Source organism: Diplotaxodon limnothrissa, linkage group LG2 (assembly GCF_057381915.1).
Source record: "Diplotaxodon limnothrissa isolate DT_005_m linkage group LG2, D_limnothrissa_male_GT1.1, whole genome shotgun sequence".
Taxonomy (NCBI): domain Eukaryota; kingdom Metazoa; phylum Chordata; class Actinopteri; order Cichliformes; family Cichlidae; genus Diplotaxodon; species Diplotaxodon limnothrissa.
In genome coordinates, this window is record NC_140597.1 from 20,520,584 (window position 1) to 20,542,627 (window position 22,044).

At 41.4% G+C, this 22,044-nt stretch overlaps 1 protein-coding gene across 1 annotated transcript; it reads left to right on the forward strand.

The window, feature by feature from the left end:
• Positions 1-20,109: 20,109 nt before the first annotated feature.
• LOC146638364 (uncharacterized) lies at positions 20,110-21,352 on the forward strand. The gene is made up of 2 exons (XM_085367966.1): positions 20,110-20,616; positions 20,837-21,352. Exons 1-2 carry the CDS (start codon positions 20,374-20,376, stop codon positions 21,350-21,352), a joined length of 759 nt encoding a protein of 252 aa, XP_085224092.1. The 5' UTR covers positions 20,110-20,373.
• Positions 21,353-22,044: the final 692 nt, after the last annotated feature.

Consider the following 22,044-nt stretch of genomic DNA (forward strand, 5'->3'; position numbering starts at 1 on the left):
ACATAACTGTTAGACAGCCGCAGCTTTTAAACACCAGACCCTGCTGACATGACTGCAAGCCTGCCTAATACAAAAACAGGAAGTAATGACTTAAATAAATATTTTCACATATTTTTAGTTTCCTTTAGGAGTGAGGTGAGTTTGTATGGTGCAGAGAGCATTGCTCAGCATTTTAACACATATGCTGGGGCTGAGAAATTAAAGTGGTCCATTCTCCAAAGCACAATTAGAAACAGTAAAGTATACAACAGCATCACAAAGTCAATCCATCGAGCTTTGTTCACTGAAACACGAAAAGCAATTTCATGGAATCCACTAAATCAAGAACACTGTCAGAGAACAGTTGTGAAAAAAATGCTATAAAGCAGTAATTTAAGAGGATGATTAGCACCCACTTTTTCTGAGGGGAGGGCAGAGTATTTTGCAGTGGATAGTAGTGTCACGTTGTTTTAACACCTCAACCAGAATGAGACCACCATTGTTGAAGAGAATAAACATTTAACAACAGTCAGTCACAATATAACCACGTCAAATAAAACACTGCCTCTGAACTAATGTGACTTCATTATGCGAGATCTGATTTATCTCCAGTGACAATGGTGTGATGGAGAAAGTAGGTTCTCAAGGTGGAACAGCTTTAAGATCTATCCATCCAGACCTCCCTGGCTGGGGAGAGGGAGGTCTGGGCCTCTTTGCTTAGGCTCTTTGCTTAGGCTGCTGCCCCCGCGACCTGGCCTCGGATGACGATGGATGCATCGTCATCCGAGGCCGGGTCGCGGGGGCAGCAGCCTAAGCAAAGAGGCCCAGACCTCCCTCTCCCCAGCCACCTCCTCCAGCTTATCCGGGGGAATACCAAGGCGTTCCCAGGCCAGCCGAGAGATATAATCTCTCCAGCGTGTCCTGGGTCTGCCCCGGGGCCTCCTCCCGGTGGGACATGCCTGGAACACCTCACCCAGGAGGCGCCCAGGGGGCATCCTTGTCAGATGCCCGAACCACCTCAGCTGGCTCCTTTCGATGTGGAGGAGCAGCGGCTCTACTCTGAGCCCCTCCCGGATGGCTGAACTTCTCACCCTATCTCTAAGGGAGAGGCCAGCCACCCTTCGGAGGAAGCTCATTTCTGCCGCTTGTATCCGCGATCTCGTTCTTTCGGTCACTACCCACAGCTCGTGGCCATAGGTGAGGGTAGGGACGTAGATCGACCGGTAAATTGAGAGCTTCGCTTTTACACTCAGCTCCCTCTTCACCACGACGGACCGGTGCAGCGTCCGCATTACTGCAGCTGCACCGGTCCGTCTGTCGATCTCCGGCTCCCTTCTCCCATCACTCGCGAACAAGACCCAGAGATACTTGAACTCCTCCACTTGGGGCAGGAACTCATCCCCAACCAGAAGTGGGCACTCCACCCTTTTCCGGCTGAGAACCATGGCCTCAGATTTGGAGGTGCTGATCCTCATTCCCGCTGCTTCACACTCGGCTGCAAACCGTTTCAGTGCGAGCTGGAGGCCCTCACCCGATGAAGCCAACAGAACCACATCATCCGCAAAAATCAGAGATGAGATCCTGAGGCCACCAAAGCGAAAGCCCTCCGCCACTTGGCTGCGCCTAGAAATCCTGTCCATAAAAATTATGAACAGAACCGGAGACAAAGGGCAGCCCTGGCGGAGCCCATCACCCACCGGGAACGAGTCTGACTTATTGCTGGCAATGCGAACCAAGCTCTTGCAACGGTTGTATAGGGATCGAATGGCCCGTAGCAATGGGCCAGACACCCCATACTCCCGCAACACCTCCCACAGGACACCCCGAGGGACACGGTCGAATGCCTTCTCCAAGTCCACAAAACACATGTAGACTGGTTGGGCAAACTCCCATGCACCCTCAAGTATCCTCGAGAGGATAAAGAGCTGGTCCAGTGTTCCGCGACCAGGACGAAAACCGCATTGTTCCTCCTGTATCCGAGGTTCGACTAGCGGACGAACTCTCCTTTCCAGCACCCTGGCATAGACTTTCCCAGGGAGGCTGAGGAGTGTGATCCCCCTGTAGTTGGAACACACCCTCCGGTCCCCCTTCTTAAAGATGGGGACCACCACCCCGGTCTGCCAGTCCACAGGTACTGCCCCTGATCTCCACGCAACATTGCAGAGGCGTGTCAACCAGGACAGCCCTACAACGTCCAGAGCCTTCAGGAACTCGGGGCGGACCTCATCAACACCAGGGGCTCTGCCACCAAGGAGTTGTTTAACTGCCTCAGTGACCTCGCCCCCGGAAATTGGCGGGTCATTCCCCTCATCCCCAGACTCTGCTTCCTCCTCGGAAGACGTGTCAGTGGGATTAAGGAGGTCCTCGAAGTATTCCTTCCACCGCCTGACAATTTTCTCAGTCGACGTCAGCAGCGCTCCGCCAGCACTATACACAGTGCAGGTAGAGCACCGCTTTCCCCTCCTGAGACGCCTGACGGTTTGCCAGAATCTCTTCGAGGCAGTCCGAAAGTCTTTTTCCATGTCCTCTCCGAACTCCTCCCACACCCGAGTTTTTGCTTCAGCCACTGCCCGAGCCGCATTCCGCTTGGCCTGTCGATACCTGTCGGCTGCCTCCGGAGTCCCACAGGCTAACCAAGCCCGATAGGACTCCTTCTTCAGCCTGGTGGCTCCCCTTTACCTCTGGTGTCCACCATTTGGTTCGGGGATTACCACCAAGGTAGGCACCAACCACCTTGCGGCCGCAGCTCAATGCAGCAGCTTCGGCAATGGAGACGCTGAACATGGTCCATTCGGACTCAATGTACCCAGTCTCCCTCGGAATGCTGTTGAAGCTCTGCCGGAGGTGTGCGTTGAAGATCTCGCGGACTGGGGCCTCTGCTAGACGTTCCCAGCACACCCTCACTACACGTTTAGGTGCACCAGGTCTGTCCAGCGTCCTCCCCCGCCACCTGATCCAACTCACCACCAGGTGGTGATCAGTTGACAGCTCAGCCCCTCTCTTTACCCGAGTGTCCAGAACATATGGTCGCAGGTCTGGTGATACGATTACAAAATCGATCATCGACCTACGGCCTAGAGCGTCCTGGTGCCACGTGCACTTATGGACACTCTCTAGCCATTTCTAAACAAATGCAAATTTCAAGATGATCGGTTTAATTGTACATAAGTACAGGTGTGGTGGGATGTTGTATGTCGATTGGCTGCACGGGAGGGGTGGTGCAGTGCATTTAGGAGGTGGTGCCAGGGGGAGGCTGTCAAGCACAGCTAGAGAGTGTCTATATGGGTCCACTCCTCTGAGTGTTAAATACAACACTGTTGAGTGTTAAATTAACACTTTTGACAGTGTTATATGTTTAAAAGTAACCTAGTCAGATTTGAAGATTAACAAAGACTAACACTGAGCAGTGCTGATTTTCTAATACTGGAATATTTCTAACATTTTGAGTTATTTTCCAGTGTTAGAAAATCAGCTAGAAAATCAGTTAGTCTTTGTTAATCTTCAAAACTGACTACTTTTAAACATATAACACTGTCAAAAGTGTTAATTTAACACTAAACAGTGTTGTATTTAACACTCAGAGGAGTGGACCCATATAGACACTCTCTAGTGTTAATTTAACACTGGAGATTTTGCTGTGTAATCATGCCTCCCATATTTCAGTATAAGAAGAAGGAGCCGTGAGCATAAAGCTGCACATGGATACATGAGACTGGTAAAGGAACGTGAGACTGAAAAGACCATAAATCCTAAAGTCAACATTGTGCTTGTTGTAACATATAGTTGTGTTAACACAACTATATGTTACAACCGTTTGGTTTCTTTTTGCTCAGATGCAGAAGAAGACCCAAACTCAGATGAGAGGAAATTGGTACGGGTGAGGAATAAAGTGCTTATATAAAAAATGGACCCCAGTAATGACTTCAGTACTGAAAAACCGTCAATAACTTGTGAAGTCCATGTAGCTGCTGCCATTAAAGCAAAAGTGAGAACAATTACTAGGATATATTGAAACTTTTTATGGAAATTTAACCTTTTAAGCCAACATGATCTTCTGTTATGTAAAAAAAATTAATATGACAAATAATTTTATCTTATTTATCTTTATTCTTTATCCTACAGTGTGCTCTGGGGCACATTAAACATTCTCAACATGAGCAAAATCAGAAGTTGTGCTCCTCTAACTTCTTGACTTCACATTTGTTAAGCAAAGAAATGCTGTTGTTAAATGCTTCTCAGTGCATTTAAGAATCTGTTTGAAGATTTAATTGTTTATAAGTCATTAAATTGTTTAGTACCTTTCTGATCTTTTAACTATGCATATTCATAAAAGCTCACTATCCTTTATGACCTCCCTACGTTTGTCTTCACTGATTACAAGCTTGTAGTCAGCTTCAGTTACGAGAATGTTTCTTCTCCTTCAGTGGACATCTTGGCTGACACATTAATCATCGAGAGGATACTTCTGTAGACCGCCCAGTGCAGACAGATGATCATTAACACTCAGCATGTTTCTCTGGATCTCTGAATATTTTTGGATAACACATGTGGTCACAACTGATTGACCCCAAGCCATTAAATATGCAAATCTGATTATGTAGCGATTAATCATCATAAATGTGGCAATTACAGCCATGTCACTGAAGTCATCCAAACCCCAGTACAGTAAGCAGGGTTACTGTGGCATTTAGACAGAGTTACCTGAATCATGATGTAAGAACAGACCATGAAAGACAATATTTCGTATCTTTGCATAGCGATATGGTTCATTACTTGATCCCAGTGATCCTCCTAGTCTGAAGATGAGTGCGAATTCATTCAAGTCATGACTAATGAAAATACATTACCAGTAAAAAGTTTGGTCGCACCTTCTCATTTAATGTTTTTTCTTTGTTTTCATGACTGTTTACATTGTAGATTCTCACTGAAGGCGTCAAAATCATGAATGAACACATATGGAATTATGTCGCAAATAACACGCGTGAAATAACTCAAAACATGTTTTATATTTTAGATTATTTGTAATATCCACCCTTTGTTTGATTACTCCTTTGCACTCTTAGCATTCTCTCCATGAGCTTCATGATGTCGTCACCTGAAATGGTTTTCCAACAGTCTTGAAGGAGTTCCCACCTGTTGGCCCTTTTTCCTTCACTCTGTGCTCGCTCCCATCTAATCTCAAACCATCTCCATAGGGTTTAGGTCAGGTGACTGTGGAGACCAGCCCATTTGCCACAGCACTCCATCACTCTACTTCTTGGTCAAATTGCCCTTACACAGCTGACTCAGATGAATGTATCCTCAGCAGCAGAGGTGAGTCTCGGTCTTCTTTTCCACATGTGAGCCAGTTTCTTTGTCATGGTTTTTCCAACAGCAGTTGGGGACACATTCAAAGTGTTTGTAATTTTCCAGACTGACTGACCTTCAGTTTTTAAAGTAATGATGGACTGTCATTTATCTTTACTTAGAACTCATATTATGGCAGGAACCAATCAGCTAGCAGTCAGCTGTCAGCTCTGTACCAACCTGACTTCTGTACAACATAACTGACAGTGCCAACCCCATTAAGAATGCAAGAAATTGACTACATCATGTAGCTCATTGAGAGAAGGAAACAAGTCAACAAAGCAAAGGGTGGCTGCTTTGATAAATAACTCTATATAAGTTTTATATTTAAGATTCCTCAATGTTTTCTTTGCTACATAATCCCATATATCTTGTTTTATATATGTCTACAGTAAGATTTAAGATTTAAGACTCGACAAGTTTATTGTCGTGTCGTATCGTACCTAGCCTGAAACGAAATACTGTTTCTCACCAGCCTCTACAGTGCAATAAACAATGTAGTTTAAAAAAGAATAATTTTAAAAAGAGCAGTAAAAAGGCAGTAATAAATTGCAACAATAAATAGGGATAAATAACATCAAATCTAAATTCTAAATTCTGTATCTACATTGTAGATACATTGTATGTATCTACAATGTAGATACATACAATGTATCTACATTGTAGATAATGTATCTACAATGTAGAAAATAGCAAAAATAAAGAAAAAACATGGAATGAGAAGGTGTGTCCAAGGCTTTTGACCATGTGGGGGCAGCAGAACATGTTCTTGTAGAAACAGTTAGCTTCACCTGTCCGGATAACCGGTTACTACTGTGTATGTATTTCATGCTCATTCCATAGGTTGCAGTTTTTCTGTATAGCTGCATCTTGATCAATTTGATGGTCATCATTAGCATAACCTGGCGACAAACTTGACTACAACATCAAATTAGGCAAAAATCGTATTGGATGACTTGTTTAAACACAGCTCAAGATGATGCATATTTATGTAATATGTCCAGTTATGTTCCCTAATTATTTAAGGGTGAATTATTTTTTCCACTGTATTTGAAGTCTGAGCTTCAAGACCACAAAGAACAAAAAGCCTGTAGTATAAAGTTCTTCTGAACTACCACACGCAGTATGTGGTAATATGAGGTGATAATGCTCTATTAATACCCCAGCAGCATTGTTTGCCAGTAACAAGAAATGTTGAGTTTGCATTTGAATAAAGTTAATATAATTTAATATTATCATAGAGATGAATTACAGTTTAGCTGGATGCAACCTCACGCTTTGCAAGGGAATCTGAATCTAGTGCAGGAATTAAAGTTTAACATTATAAATGTTTAATACAGTGATAGTTGAGTATAAATGCATGGACTTCCTTTTCCAGGAAACATTTGAGGTCACAGACTTTTGGACTGAGGGCTACTCAAATGATTTGTAGACATTGGGTTAAAATTCTCTGTGGTCTAATCATTGCAAACTTAAAGGCTAACTTTAAAATTATTCAGTTAAGATTTTAAGTCTTTAAAATGATTAATGCAAACTGAAAATAAGTTATTTACTACATCATAGAACAAACTGAATCCTAAATCTGCAGCTCGGGATTGGACTGCTGATTAGTACCCATGACTCATCAGTTATGTTTCCAGCTGCTGATGAATCTGTTCCTAAGTCTCCTCTTGCTTACAAAGTCACCACCAAGTATAAGGAGAAGAAAACTGAATGTGTAATTGGGTTTGCATAGGTTGTTAATATATTCCTCTGACTATTATTCTTTCTGCAGGCGTCCAGCTATTCTCACACATATCTCATCTGTCCCTCCTTAGTTATTCCTATTGATCCACCTTGAACTCCTGTTGATTCCTAATCATTCCCATTCTTTCCAGGCATCTTAGACTTTGGATATTCACCATAATGGGTGCTGCTCTGACATTTGATTAAATTCGCAATAACCACACTTTTTGTTGTGTGTGCATGTGTGCATGTGTGTGTGTGTGTGTGTGAGAGAGAGAGAGAGAGAGAGAGACTGTACGTGATCACCTATGTTCGTCATCAGAATTCTAGTAGTTCATGCCACTGCCCCCTTGCCTCTGTCACGGTCCAGACAAATGGTAAATATAACCTTTATTGGTCCAGACATGCTTGCTCTCATATACACACACACACACACACACACACACACACACACACACACACACACACACACACACATTTACAGACAAGGGGGAAAAGAGTCAAAATGGTTCTAAAAGTGAGTGCTACAACTTTCTTTCACTGGCTCTGCTATATTAATTTCTAGACTTGCTGGCCATGTTTAATGCATCAGGCATCAGATTAGCCTGGTGGTTAGGGAGACAGTCCCATAATTAGACAGAAGCAGGTTGGATCCCCCATGCATGGAGATATTATAATGATGGAAGTTTTGACAAATGTGGGCTCAAAGTTTTAAAAATTTATAATGTTCATGGCCATAATCTCCAATTGCTAAAGTAAAATTTCCAAGTGAATATTTATATTTAGAAAATCAGGAACTTTGCAGAGTCAAAGCAACAACACTCAAGCGTCTCTACATCTCCGTCTTTTTACAAACAATGTCGGGGATTCCAGAGTCCAGCACTGTGAGCGCTGTGCTGCTGTAAATGTAGCTGCACTGCTGGCCACTTTATTTTGTGGCACAGCAGAAAGCACGCTGAAATAGCTCATATTTAAAGTTACACATAGATGTATGGATAGCTATCACTGCATTACTTTGACACAATTTGATGACTGACAGGAAAGTTCTGTAGGAATAGTTGGTATTTATTATGATGATGAGTGAAAACTGAATCATGTAAAAAACATGTAAGATAATAACATCAGAGGAAATTACAGTGAATTAGAATAAGAATGTGTGGATTCTGTTAGGCTTTATAATTAACTAAGTACGAGCTCGAGTAATGAGTGTGATCATTGATGGGAAATGCTAAAAAGTTTTACGTACCCCAAGTGCTTCCAACAGCTGTGTTTCAGGGCCACTGAGCCGCTCAGGCTGATGACTGAATTGATTGATGCATCAAAAATACATCATGCATCACAAACAACAACAACTATCTATGCAGTTAAGAACATGCCACAGACTTTCATCTGAGACAGTGTCTGTATTAGCCTGGGCTCTACAAGCCTCTGATCTACAACAGTAAAGGCACACAATCTAGACTAAAGACTATATCATTATATTCAAAGCCATGTTTCAGCTGGTGTATCACATTTACAGCAGGTCTGTGTCCCTGACTTTGTTTTTCTTTTACTGAAAACAAACCTGATTCTCTATGCTGGTCTGTGGTGAATTTATTAGCCTCCATTTTTTAAGTCTGGCTAAATAAAAACATTGTTTTGAGAAGCTGAATTTGGCCCATAATGTAGCCAGAACAGCATGCAGTCACTTCCATGTGTCCCCTTACTGTTGTGAGCTTTTTACCTGGACCACCCAAAATATTCAATATTGTATGCACTGGAAATGTTTAACAGTCGGGTTAGGTAAGTAAAAGAGATGGGAATATTTCAATTAAACTGGAATTTCACTCTTAAATTTAAGGTTTAGTCACTGCAGCCAAGACTGAGATCTGCTCTCCGAGAGTCTTTAGGCTCAACACCGAGGGTCATTCTCTAATTTTCTCTAATATTCTGCTTTGAAAGGAGTTTCTTGAAAGTTCCACAGGTTCACTCACCGATTGGTTATGCTGTGATGTCAGTTAAGTATTTCCAAAAGGGTGAATTAGGTAGGCAGGTTTCCAGAGTAGGCAGCCAAATGATCAACTGAGTAGTTCAACAATCTGGTGAGGGGTGACAAGGAGGGCTGAGGTTAAATGCTGCAGGTGAGTATGGAGAGGAACAGGTGCATCAAACTGGAGCCCAGGCAGCCAGCCATACTTCTGGGAGGGAGATCAGTCAAGATCGCCAACTAACAAGCCCTCCATTCCAGGGAGAGACCGAGCAAACAGAGGCGATCCAGAGACTGGCTGGGTCAGCACAAAGAGGAGAAGAGACCATGACATTTCCAAGTAGTTTTTAGTACCTAAACCTAACAGATGATGTAGTATCCATCATGCTTATGAGCTCAACACACGCTTAATTGGTCAGACATGGTGGGGTGGCTGTAGCTCAGGTGGCAGAGCAGGTCAGCCACTAATCAGAAGATTGATGGTTCGATCCCAGGCTGCCTCCTGGCTGCGTGCCAAATATCCTTGGGCAAGATACTAACCCCATGTTTGCCTACTGGTGGTGGTCAGAGGGACCGGTGGCGCCAGTGTCCGACAGCCTCGCCTCTGTCAGTGCGCCCCAGGGCAGCTGAGGCTACAACGTAGCTTGCCATTGCCTGTGTGTGAATGACTGAATGTAGTGTAAAGCGCTTTGAGGTCCTTAGGGACTGAGTAAAAGCACTATACAAATGCAGGCCATTTACCATTTACCATGGTGGAATTAATATTATTTCATGAGCATGTATGACTGCCAGGGGGTCACTAGTGTTTATTGATGATGTGGCTGCATACAACATACTGTACTCTCAGCTGAGATTCAGGCAAACACTGCACAGCTGATTGGACAGCTTCACAGTACAAATGATAATCACCTATTGATCCATTGGTGATGGCTTCCATGGCGTCCATGGCTTCTAGGCTGTAGGCAGTCATTGACTACAGCGGAGTATGAATGACACCAGGCTTAAATAGGAGAATAAGCAGTTTGGCATCAACAGAGAAGATTTGACAGGTTTTATTAATGGACACAAACCACATACTCAACTCTACTGCTAAACCCACAAATACATTTTCCTTACAAATAACGCACTATTTCAGAGGGACAAACAGGCTGTCCAGTGGTACAACAAGAAGAATCTAAGGAAGATTGTTACTACAAAGATATAATCAACCAAAGACAAAATTCTTTACCTTTTTTGCTAATTCATATGTATAAAAATGGCTAAAATAACTAAGAAGTTAATGCAATATCTTTGTTAAACTTGATTTGAAACATACTGAGGTGGTGTACTGGGGCAAAATTACATCATTGTCCAATTACCATGGATCTACCTATAACCTGCTTCTGTGTGTGAGGTAACAGGAGGTCAGAACTCTCTTTTTTTTGATGTTCCTACTTATATAATATTTTGTTCAGTTAATCTAGCATTTTTGAACACAAGCATTTTCTTTTTAACAAAGATGCCAAGGCAGCATTCAAGAAATACGTTCAGCCAACTGTGAACTGATGTCTCCAACATCATGGTAAATGGTAAATGGCCTGCATTTGTATAGCGCTTTACTCAGTCCCTAAGGACCCCAAAGCGCTTTACACTACATTCAGTCATTCACCCATTCACACACACATTCACACACTGGCAATGGCAAGCTACATTGTAGCCACAGCTGCCCTGGGGCGCACTGACAGAGGCGAGGCTCCCGGACACTGGCGCCACCGGTCCCTCTGACCACCACCAGTAGGCAAACATGGGGTTAGTATCAGCACAGCTTTCATTTTGGAAGCGTTTTTCAGTAACAATAGGCCAAGAAAAAACCTTTTATTTAACATTAAAATGTTTACTGGAACATAAATAAGAAGTGCATAAAGTTGTAAAGTAAAGAGTAACAGTGGGTTCTTGTTGGATATGGCCCTGAATAAATTATAAAACAAATTACAGGTTGAAAACGTACACTTTCTAAAGTAATTCCTACTTACATAATAATATACAGACACTTTATTAAAGTAGATGACTGATGATGGCTACAAGAAGAGAGAAACAGGTGCAAAGAGTGAATTTGTCTAGTATGTAAAAACAGCGTAACAAGCTCGTCCACTTCAGGGTGATTGCTTTCCCTATATTACCTCCACTCTCTGATATCATGCACACCTGTTTCTCCTCACCTATACGCCACGCTCAAGGAAGCAGATATTGGTCTCACATCTGATCCACTGAAAAAAAAAACATTCCCAAATGACAGAGGAAGCTTGTTTTCCTGGACTTTACTCTTCATGGTTTTCCAGTTGACAAAAAAAAACAAACATCTGCCAGTCTTTGTCAATTACAAGCACACGGGTGATAAACATATATATGACGTAGAGAAATTATTTCAGTATATCATAGACAATGTGTTCAGTGTACTATAGTACTTTCCTTTCTTAATTTACTTTTTTGCATGACTCTGTCCAAAAGCCTGCAATGTAAGAGATGTCCCTGAGTTATACCAGAGATGTTTTCTGGAATTTCAGCCCTACTTTGAAGGCCCATGTAAGTGAGGGTAGTGGGCTGCATAAATGAACCTTTTAAATGTATTTTTCATGGTTCTTGATCTGACAGTCTTTGATGCCTATGAACAGCCCATTGCACAGACCGCTGACAGGCTGGTTTGACTCTGCATGCTCATTTCTGATTTCTCAGGATGTCTTCTATCCGTCTCTCTTTTCTGTTCTCTGGAACATTTGAACATGACAAGGGTCATTTTGTGATATATGATATACACCAGAGAAAAGTTAAACAATTAAATATTAACAATATTTTTTAATCGTTCACTTCTACAAATAAAACAGAAATCTTGTTTCTTTCTTTTCATCAGTTCCATCATCTCCAAACGACCACCCATCTTGCCTCTCTGCTTCTTTCTCACTCCTCCTCATCTGCTCACCCTAGGGTTTTTTGCCTTTCAGCTCAAAGGCCACAATATTTGCGAAGAAGAGGCAGCGGCACAACAATGCACAGCAGACTCCCCACAGCATTCGTAACAGCATCAGCTGGAAGTCAAGAGGAGGAGAGAGGGAGGGGAGAAACATGAGAAGGGGATGGAGAAAGAGTAGGGAAGGAGAGGAAACATCATTGCACAGCCTTTGGAGGACACACAAACCACATCTCATGCCTCAGCAATAGAGAGAGAGAATGGAAACCTCCTCCCAGACCCCTGTAGGAGCAACAACAAACTTTATCACTTTGATATGAAGCCAGTCGATTCAAGGGAAGATGAGAAGAAGAAACGAGGCAGCAGACCTTGCCATTAGTGCAAAGCTACAACAGAGGGGAGCTCGGGGAACGTTTGCATGTATTCCAGCCATTTCTCTACAGCTGGCAGCAACAACACAAGTTTTTGTTAACATTTTTTTATTGTTCTGAGAGGCAGAGTCAGTGAGACACAAAGGAAACAATGGCTTTAAACCCCTTGAAGCTTTCACAGCAAAACATATTATTCTCACTGAGCCTTTTATTCCATTTTGTAGCCTCAAGAACTGATTTTGGCAACAAAAAAACTGTGTGAAAATGTAACTTTGTTACCAATGCAAAACAGCTTATTCCAGTAATTGGGAGAAAATTAATCAAGTGTGAAAAATAATTGTTTTTTTCATTCAATATTATTTAAATATGACTTAAAATAATTCCAGTTGGAGCTAAATATAACTGTTGATGCCTCATAAGTCTGTGTTGCCCTGGCCGACTCAGAGGTGGATTTAAACTGGCTGTGTATGCTTGCAGTAACTCTCATTGTTATTTCACATAGATGTTGCTGGCTCTCTGTTGCTCAATTCAAACTCCAAACAACTGAAAAAAGTATTTTTGAGTGTATGTAGAGGACCTGGTGGGAGAAGAGAAAGCTAGAAGAAGGAAGCTGCAGGATGAAAACGGGGACACAGAAGAGAAGTAACGACAAGGAGAAAAATCAACTTGCCTGTTCTGAACATACTTTAACTCCAGCCATCGCTACCTCTCCTTTCCAGTTTGCATTATTCTGGTTATCACTAGTGTTGTTTGGAAATCGGTGTCTCTACTCAGTTTCACTTTCAACTGTAACGTTACATAAGCCCAATGAAATTCTTACTTTATCTCTAAAAATATGCAACATTATGTAAGAGTTCTGAATGCCTTTACTGAACTCCATAAAGTAGCCAGCTCAGCCTAGTTTATAACAGACAAGTCTACAATAAGAAGAAAACGAAGAAATAAAATAGTGTCTTTTTTTTTATACTAAACACATAGATATTAAGCTTTTATGGGAATTATTAACTAAAACACATTGGTGCAAATTCAACAAAAGCAAAGATGATAGTAGATGAATAACCTCTAAGAGGGAAAACCATCCGAAAGCCTTACTTAGGTCCAAAATCAGTAAAAGTTGGTAAAGCTGCTGATTCTGTGTATAAGAAGGTTCATGAAAGCCAGGAGGGGGTTTATGGGCTGCATAATGTGTCCTGAACTTATACTGGATTTAATGGGTTATCCAACAGCCTATACTTCAGAATGGACCAACAGCTTTTCCAGAATACAACGATTAGCTAACGTGTTAATTTTCTCAATCTGCCTGCAATCCTACAATAATTATAAAGTTTGATTCTGTAAATAAAAATGCTCTGAGAAGAAATAAGTTTAGCAATTATTATTATCCTGATTGCTTCTTACAGTAAATTGTTCTTGGGGTCCCCTGGGACCCAAGTGGGGGTATGTTAAGTATGTTGGTAGGATGAGGGTAATCAAAAGTCATAACAACCATAAATGCATGTTATTACAGGTGTGCATACTGTGTATGTTTTATATGTATGTTATTTAAAGAAAAAAGATAACTATTTTTGCAAGGTTTATGCTTTTGCAGTGTGAACCGAGCTCTGACTGTAGAAACTTGCTACCTTCTTGTCTTTGTTTTGGAAGCAAAGGCAGCAGCTGTTTCTAGTAGATTTTCCAGTCGAGCATCGGACACTTACATCTGCAGGTAGACTTCCTTGGATTGGGACTTGCAACATCAGCTCTGCTTTCAACCATGGCACGAAAAAGGAACCCTCCATCTGTCTCAGTGTTATGACCCAAGATCACATGTGTCATATGTGTGTGTGTGTGTGTGATAATATGCGACTCCTCCCACTAGAGGATGTGGTTGCAGGTTTTTCTCTTGCCTCCCTTCCAGGTGTGTGCATAGGTGTGTCTTGATGGAGAGTGCCTGCTGAGTGGCTGGGTTGAATTCATTCCTGTTCCCATTGGATAAATGGTTGGAAAGCAAGCCCTTAACAACCAGATGACAGGCACCTCACCTCCCGCCAGGCCCCCACCACCCAACAAACAGCCTGTGGGTCTGATGGTTGCTCTCAGTGTTTCTGTGGAAGAAATCTTAGTCAAACAGTTTGTTAGTGAGTGTCTGTGGATATGAGTGCTAGATGAAACCTTTGTAAATAGTTGTAAATTTTTCTGTAAATTAGATAACTTGGGGTCACATTTCTTATACCCAGCTTATCCCTAGGCTAAAAACAAGAACGAACAGCTTGTAGAACTACTGAGATATATAGATGGATAAGAACTAGAAGGGGCGTGTTTGGAGGCGTGGTCTTGCTCCTGAAATTTATCTCCAATTATAAACTGCATGTCCAGATTCTCCTGAGTGGAAAGTTTTCTCCATATCAGATAGGTACAGTTGCTGTCTGTTCACAGATTGTGGTTAGTGATGAGGACTTTATAACCCACTTCCACATTACGTTTTTTGTTGGAATGTGGCAAAAACTCAGTGACAGCTAAGGTAAAGTGTGTGTGTAATCAAACACACTGGAACTGGACTTTCCTCTGTATCCTCTCCCTTAGTTTTTGCCAAGTTTGTTCAATTTTCTGTTCATTATTGTGGATTGGTTACCATGACATCCATATTTTGATAGATTTGGATGTAACCTAGCATGCACCATTCATCAGATACAAAAGAGATGGTTTGTGAAAGCTCTAGTAGTATGAGGTAACATATACCTGCTTTCTAACTGAACTGGACTGGCTTTCCCCCACATTTTGAACTTTGGTTGTACCTGACATATTGATCATTCCCTGTGTTTTTGTGTAACAGAGTTCAGTTTAGAAAACAGTAATTCACAGAAAAATTTAACTACATCTTAAAATCTTCATGTGAGAGGTTTGGAAGTCAAACTCTTGCAGCATCCTGCTCAAGGCCAGATTTTGTAGCCTGTATGGCCTTTGTGACACATGGATTGTTAAATCTGTCAGGAGGTGTTTTTTACATGATTAGAAGTGCAGATAGTCAAGTTAGAGGGAGAGCAGTCTGTTATGTACCACACAGAGCGCTTTGCAGAAGCAGAGGTGAAAGACACCAATATGAGATTTTTGTTATCATTGAGTTTTCTAGCAAAAAGTGTCAGAGGTTTAAGGATAGATGTTTCACATAGGAGGTGTGTTGTCTTGTTAAATAGATTAATACAAGGGGTTAGAAACAAGACGATACCAGAACAGAGAAGGTCAAGATGTATGTGAGGAGCAAATACAAGCAGACATATCAGGACTAAGAGAATGAGGACAGAGAACAACGAACGCAGTCCTACATAAAACACAAGTATTGCACTTTTTTTGTCAGATATGTTTTTGGTAGAAGGAGCGTTGTTAGCTGGTGTTCAACAGCCTTTTATGACTTTTTCATTTGTATTTTTGATTAAACTACAACATGCATCCCAGAAGACAGGAGTGTCTGTAACAGGCACAAGAGGTTGGATGTTTTCTGATTTCACCAGAAGCAAAACATGGAGGCTTAATAGCACAGCACATTTTATGCCATATAAGAAAGGAGAGGGAATGAAAAACCAAGACAACAAAGTTTGTGTTCTTTTGATTGCAAAAAACCTCCTTTTGCAGGTAGTGGGATGGAAAAAAACATAAACCTTCATCTCTTAATGCCCCCCTGAAAAAATAAAATGGCCCAAACCAAAATACATGCTTGTGATTTCCACCTATGATGATTTAGTGCTGTGAGGGTTTCAAGGGGTAGCAGATTTTAGGGTTTGTGTTAGGTTTAGGCAAAAACAACTATTTGCTCAGGTTTAGGAAAACACTTTATTTTCACCTAAAATTATTCACAACAGTACTGCAGGCTGAAAAATGAAGAGTTGAAAATGACAGACACCTTTAATTATTGCCATACTCAGTTGCACCACTGGCAATGGACACCTTGTGAGTAAATGTGACAGGAGCTTTGATAAACCAACATTAATTATCACAGAGAGCAAATTTGGACTTACCAGGATTTTAGTTAAATTACATCTCATATCTTGCATCATCATCCAGATTCTCATATGCAAAATAATAGAAAAACATCAAAAAAGGGTCAATTTTCAACACAAATTCACAGTTTCCATGATGTATATACTTGATAACAAAGTTAGTATAAAAACAATAACATCATGATACTCATACTGTTAATATCACTGTTTCAGTTTGTAGCTGCAGTCCTCTCTTGACTTTGTGACTTGAGAGATTGATGGCACTGTTGGCATAACCTTCACAACTCACTGACAGTTTGTCATGATGGTGACATTTAACCCACAGCAGTGAAGATAATGAGCACCTTATCCTTTAAGGGTGATAAACATCAGAACAACAGTATTACATTTTTTCCACATTATAAAATAAATCAAAAAGCACAGCACCTAAAGACATCAGTGTTTCAGTCTCACCAGGGAGTCCACATATCAGTCCTGGGAGTGCGAGTCATGCACCAACTGTGTAGAATGCCACAACATACAACTTACATCTCACTGATTGTTAAATTTAGTCTGCCAAATTATGCATGCACTTTGGTATTTCAGTGGTTAGCCGAAGGTTAAGTAAGGAAGGATTCATGTTTCAGACAAATCACCACAAAAAAAAAAAAAAAAAAGGTTTAAATACATTTGCCATGTGGAAATGGAAAAAAGAGGGAAAAAAAATAAACATTTGATATTGGAGACAATATGACTATTTTTTTTTTATTTCCCTTCATTGTTCCTTATCTTACACTTGTGTTGTTTATTATGAGACAGATGTGAAAGTGGTCATGTTGATGACTAAATGGTGAAGAACTATAGTACATATAAACATTATATAAGACAGACAATAGCTTACATATAAAAAACACCAACATTTACTATAATGTTCATATAAGGTGACAATATTTTCCATCACATTGTCTGACTGTGAGCTGTTGAAATTATCTTTAGGGAACTACTGTGAATTCATATATCCGGGTTTCCAATATAGAGATTTATACTATATTGTTAAAATTTGCTCAAATATTTTCACTTAACCATCCAAATAATTAAATTCAGGTGTTCCAATCATTTCAATAACCACAGGTGTATAAAATCAAGCAGACTGCTTCTACAAACATTTGTGAAAGAATGGGTCGCTCTCAGGAGCGCAGTGAAGTCCAGCATGGTACCGTGATAGGATGTCACCTGTGCAACAAGTCCAGTCACCTCTAAATACTTCACAGCACACTGCTAGGGGTATTATAACAAAGTGGAAGGGATTGGGAACAACAGCAACTCAACAATGAAGCGGAATGACATAAAAAGTGAAGTGAAAGGATGCTGAGGTGCACAGAGGTCACCAACTTTCTACAGAGTCATTTGCTGCACAACTTCAAACTTCATGTGGGCTTCAGATTAGCTCAAGAACAGTGGCTACAGAGCTCCATGGAATGGGTCTGCATGGCCAAGCACCTGGATCCAAGCCTTACATCACCAAGTGCAATGCAAAGTGTCAGATGCAAGCCACGCCATCACTGGACTCTGCAGTGGAGATGTGTTCTCTGGAGTGACAAATTATGCCTCTCTCTGTCTGGCACTGGGTGAGTCTGGGTTTGGTGGTTGCCAGGAGGACGGGACTTGTCTGACTACATTGTGCCAAGTGTAAACATTGGTGGAGGGTAGATTGTGGTGTGGGTTGTTCTTCAGGAGATGGGCTCAGTCCCTTAGTTCCAGTGAAAGGAACTTAAATGTGTCAGCATGCAATGACAACTTTTTTGGACAACTTCATGCTCCAACTGTTACTTTTTTTTAAAGTACTTGGCAAAAGCTACATGTACCTAAACTAAAACAGGGTCACAGCAGCTGCTGTGACTCAATCACATCACAAGAACAAGTGGCTCCCCAACCTTATAAACAGTCAGTGGTGCCAGTCATTATGTAAATGTACTTACAATGGGGTGTGAGGACAGTGTCATGATCATTAATTTATATTAATAAATGCATTTATTATTTACCATTCACAGAGAACTGGTGCAATCACAGCATTGTAGATAGAATTATTCCTCCTTCCCGGCTCAGAGATGGTCTTTCCCGTTTCACAAAAATGTCCCTTTGATTCTTTGCTCAAACCAGCGTTCCTCCCTGTCCAGGATGTGGACTCCTTATAACTGGAACAGTGGCCACTGGCCTGTAGGTGTAAGCAGACTGAAGTCCTGGCCTGACAAGTTTGCCAGTTTTCGGTTTGATTTTTCCAATGTATCAATCACAGCAATTGACCTAGCTCTTAGGAGTGCACACTATATTATGCTGGTGACACCTGATCTTTGGGGTGCACCAATTCTTGACATAGAGTGTTTTGGGGTGTGAAAGCCACAGCGTCACAGTGTTTAGAGAAAATGCATCTCAGCTGTTGTGATACTCCTGACACATAAGGGATCACACTAAAGTTTTCTGCTTAGGCAGCAGTTGTCCTTCTTCTCTCCAGGATCGGCTGGAGGGTTCTTCAGGCGCCTTAAAAATGTCCTGCTGGGATAACCACATTTACTCAGGGCCTTCTTGATGTGATGTTCTTCTACCTCCCTGGCCGCTGTGTCAGTGGGGATGGTGTTTGCTCTGTGTTGTAAACAGTGATGCCGGTAACGCGTTGCTTAGTAACGCGTTACTCCGAATATGACCACTTTTTCAGTAACGACTAATCTAACGCGTTACTATTTCCATAACAGTAGTCAGATTAAAGTTACTTGTCCAAACCACTGTGCGTTACTATTTTTTAAGCAAAAAGATTTGGTTTCTTCTTTTCGTCTCAGCGGATGACAAACGCATACGTGTCGTGAAACGTCACATAAGCGAGAGGTCACGTTTCCCGCTCACAAGCAGCCAGCGACGTAAAAAAGTGTAAACAACAATGGAGGGAGAGAGATGTTCGTTCTTTAGCTGGCAATATGGTCACTATTTTGAGTTTCTGTCAACTAAAGATTTAAATATTAAGGTTCGTTGTACACTCTGTGTTGGCGAAAAAGTGTTATCTACCTTCAAAAACACTACGTCAAACTTAAAGAAACATTTGGAGTCGCAGCACAGCACAGTCAAACTCACAGAGAGAGTCCCACCAAGTGGTCCGAAGCAGAGAGCCGTGACTTCCGCAGAAGGTCCTACACCCCCCAAACAACAAAAGTTGGACTTTGGTGCAAAACCAGTAAGTGATGAAGAATTGAAGAAGTTGGTCGCGCAGTATATTGTAGAAGAAATGCTACCTATAAACACTGTTGACTCGCCCTCGTTTCGTGCCATAATAAAAAAGATCCCTACTTCTGTTAATGCCGAGCTGCCTCACCGAACGACTTTTACTTCTTACTTGGAGGAGGAGTTTACAGAAATGGAGAGAAATTTGAAGGCCACACTGAATGAGATTGACTTTGTTTCAACTACCGCAGATATTTGGACTGCTAACAACAGAAGCTATATGGGAGTAACGCTCCACTGGATCAGTAGAACCACATTAGAGCATCACAAGGTTGCATTAGCATGTAGGCGAATTCGTGGTAGACACACGTATGATGTCATTGGTACAGAAATCGAAAAAACATCCACTCCTCTTATGGATTACTCAACAAAGTAGTTGCAACAGTTACTGATAATGGATCCAACTTTGTTAAGGCGTTTCAAGTTTATCATCCTGTCACAGAGTCCGATGATGAGACAGAGGAGGAAGAGTCCAGCCCCAAAGACGATGATGTCACTTTTTCTGATCTGTCAGAAATCCTCTCGGCTGAGAATGAAAGTGATGGTCAGCTGTCTCTTCCCCCGCACCGCAGGTGTGCTTCGCACACCATCAACATAATTTGCACACGTGATGTGGAGAAACATTTAACAACCAATGCAGAGAGCAGGGCTGTGTATAGGAGCAGCACAGCAAAATGCACAGCTCTTTGGACCAAATCGAGTAGATCTACACTTGCATCAGAAACAGTGGAAGAAATCAGCAAAAGAAAGCTCCTAATACCAACATCCACAAGGTGGAATTCCTTTGTTGATGCTGTAAAGAGAATTGCAGAAATCCCCATGGGTGAGCTGAATACTCTGTGCACAAAGTTAGGACTGAAGTGCTTCAAAGATCAAGAATACCAGTTCCTGCATGAGTACTGCATGGCCATGAAACCTCTGACTGCAGCACTGGACATTTTACAAGGCGACTGTCCATATGGAACTTTACTACCAACACCTGAAGTTCTGATGCAGAAGACCCAGGCTGTGAAAGATGACCTCTCCAGGATGACTGCATGCCTTCCAGATGCCATTGTACAGGTACGCTCCATCTTGAAATTAGTCAGATTTTTTGCTTCATACAATTCACAAACATGGAACAGAATATTAATTATCATTGAAAAATAAGATTAAAACAATTAAAATGTTTACAAGTAACCTAAAACAAATCCATAATACTGATCTCATATTAGGCATGGTTTGCAAATAATTCAATAACATAATAAATTGTAGGCATAAAAATATCGATTATGTTTTTTAGGCTATTCAGACTCGTTTCGCCGGTGTGCTGGACGACAAAGATGCCCTTCTTGCAGCTGCCAGTTGTCCAAAATTCAAACTCCGATGGCTGAGAGATGCAGGAAGGAGGGAGCGAGTAAAACAGCTTCTGATAGCAGAGTGTTGCACCACTGCTCCTCTGGCAAAAAACCCTGCCAGTGTGCCCAGTGCTACTACATCTAGTAGCCAAGGTGAGATGGACTTTTTCACTTTTGAGGCAGAGCCAGAGGAGACCTATTCTGCAGAAAAAGAAGTCATGGACTACCTGATGTCAGGCTACGACCTTCAGATTCTGCACAAGTTTTCAAGCATAAAGACAATTTTTTTAAAGTATAACACTCCAACCCCATCAAGTGCTCCTGTGGAGCGACTTTTTAGTCTGGGAGGTTTGGTGCTCACGCCTAAAAGAAATCGACTTTCTGACAAAAGGTTTGAGAAGCTTCTGTTAATGAGGTACAACCACTGGTTTACTTGCTCCACTCTACTGTTTCCCCCATAACATGCGATGACAACATATACTGAAAAAAAGAGAATGGGGAATCCAATTTAAATAACTATTTACAAGTAATTTTTTTTCATAAGATTAGTCCAAAGTTACAAAAGCGGACAATAGTGCTTAAATGTGGATGGTATAAAAAGTATCTTAAGGGAAGTCAAGAAAGACTCTGTTTCTTTGTTTGTTTGTTTGTTTTTTTTATAAAAAGTATTTATGTTAAGTGAAGTAACAAGACTGTCTTTATTTTCATACAAACAAGTATTTCTGTCAGGAAGAAAGTTTTAAGTTCAACTTCAAATGTCAGGAGATATATTGTTGACATTACTGTTAAAATACACTTCCAATAAAGTGAGTATTGGCAAAATCGGTTGATGTTTTTATGTTGAGGCAGTGGGGAGTGTTATTGGCAGCTTCTGAATGTAACTAATAAAGTAACTAGTAATCTAACTTAGTTACTTGAAAAATTAAGTAATCAGTAAAGTAACTAAGTTACTTTTGGAAGGAGTAATCAGTAGTCCGTAATATATTACTTTTTCAAAGTAACTGTGGCAACACTGGTTGTAAAGTCCTGATGACACCCAGTTTGTGCTCCAGTGGATGATGAGAGTCAAACCTTAAATACTGATCTGTATGTGTTGGTTTCCGGTACACATCAACTTCTAAATGTCCCCCATTAGTGATGGAAATCTCATAGT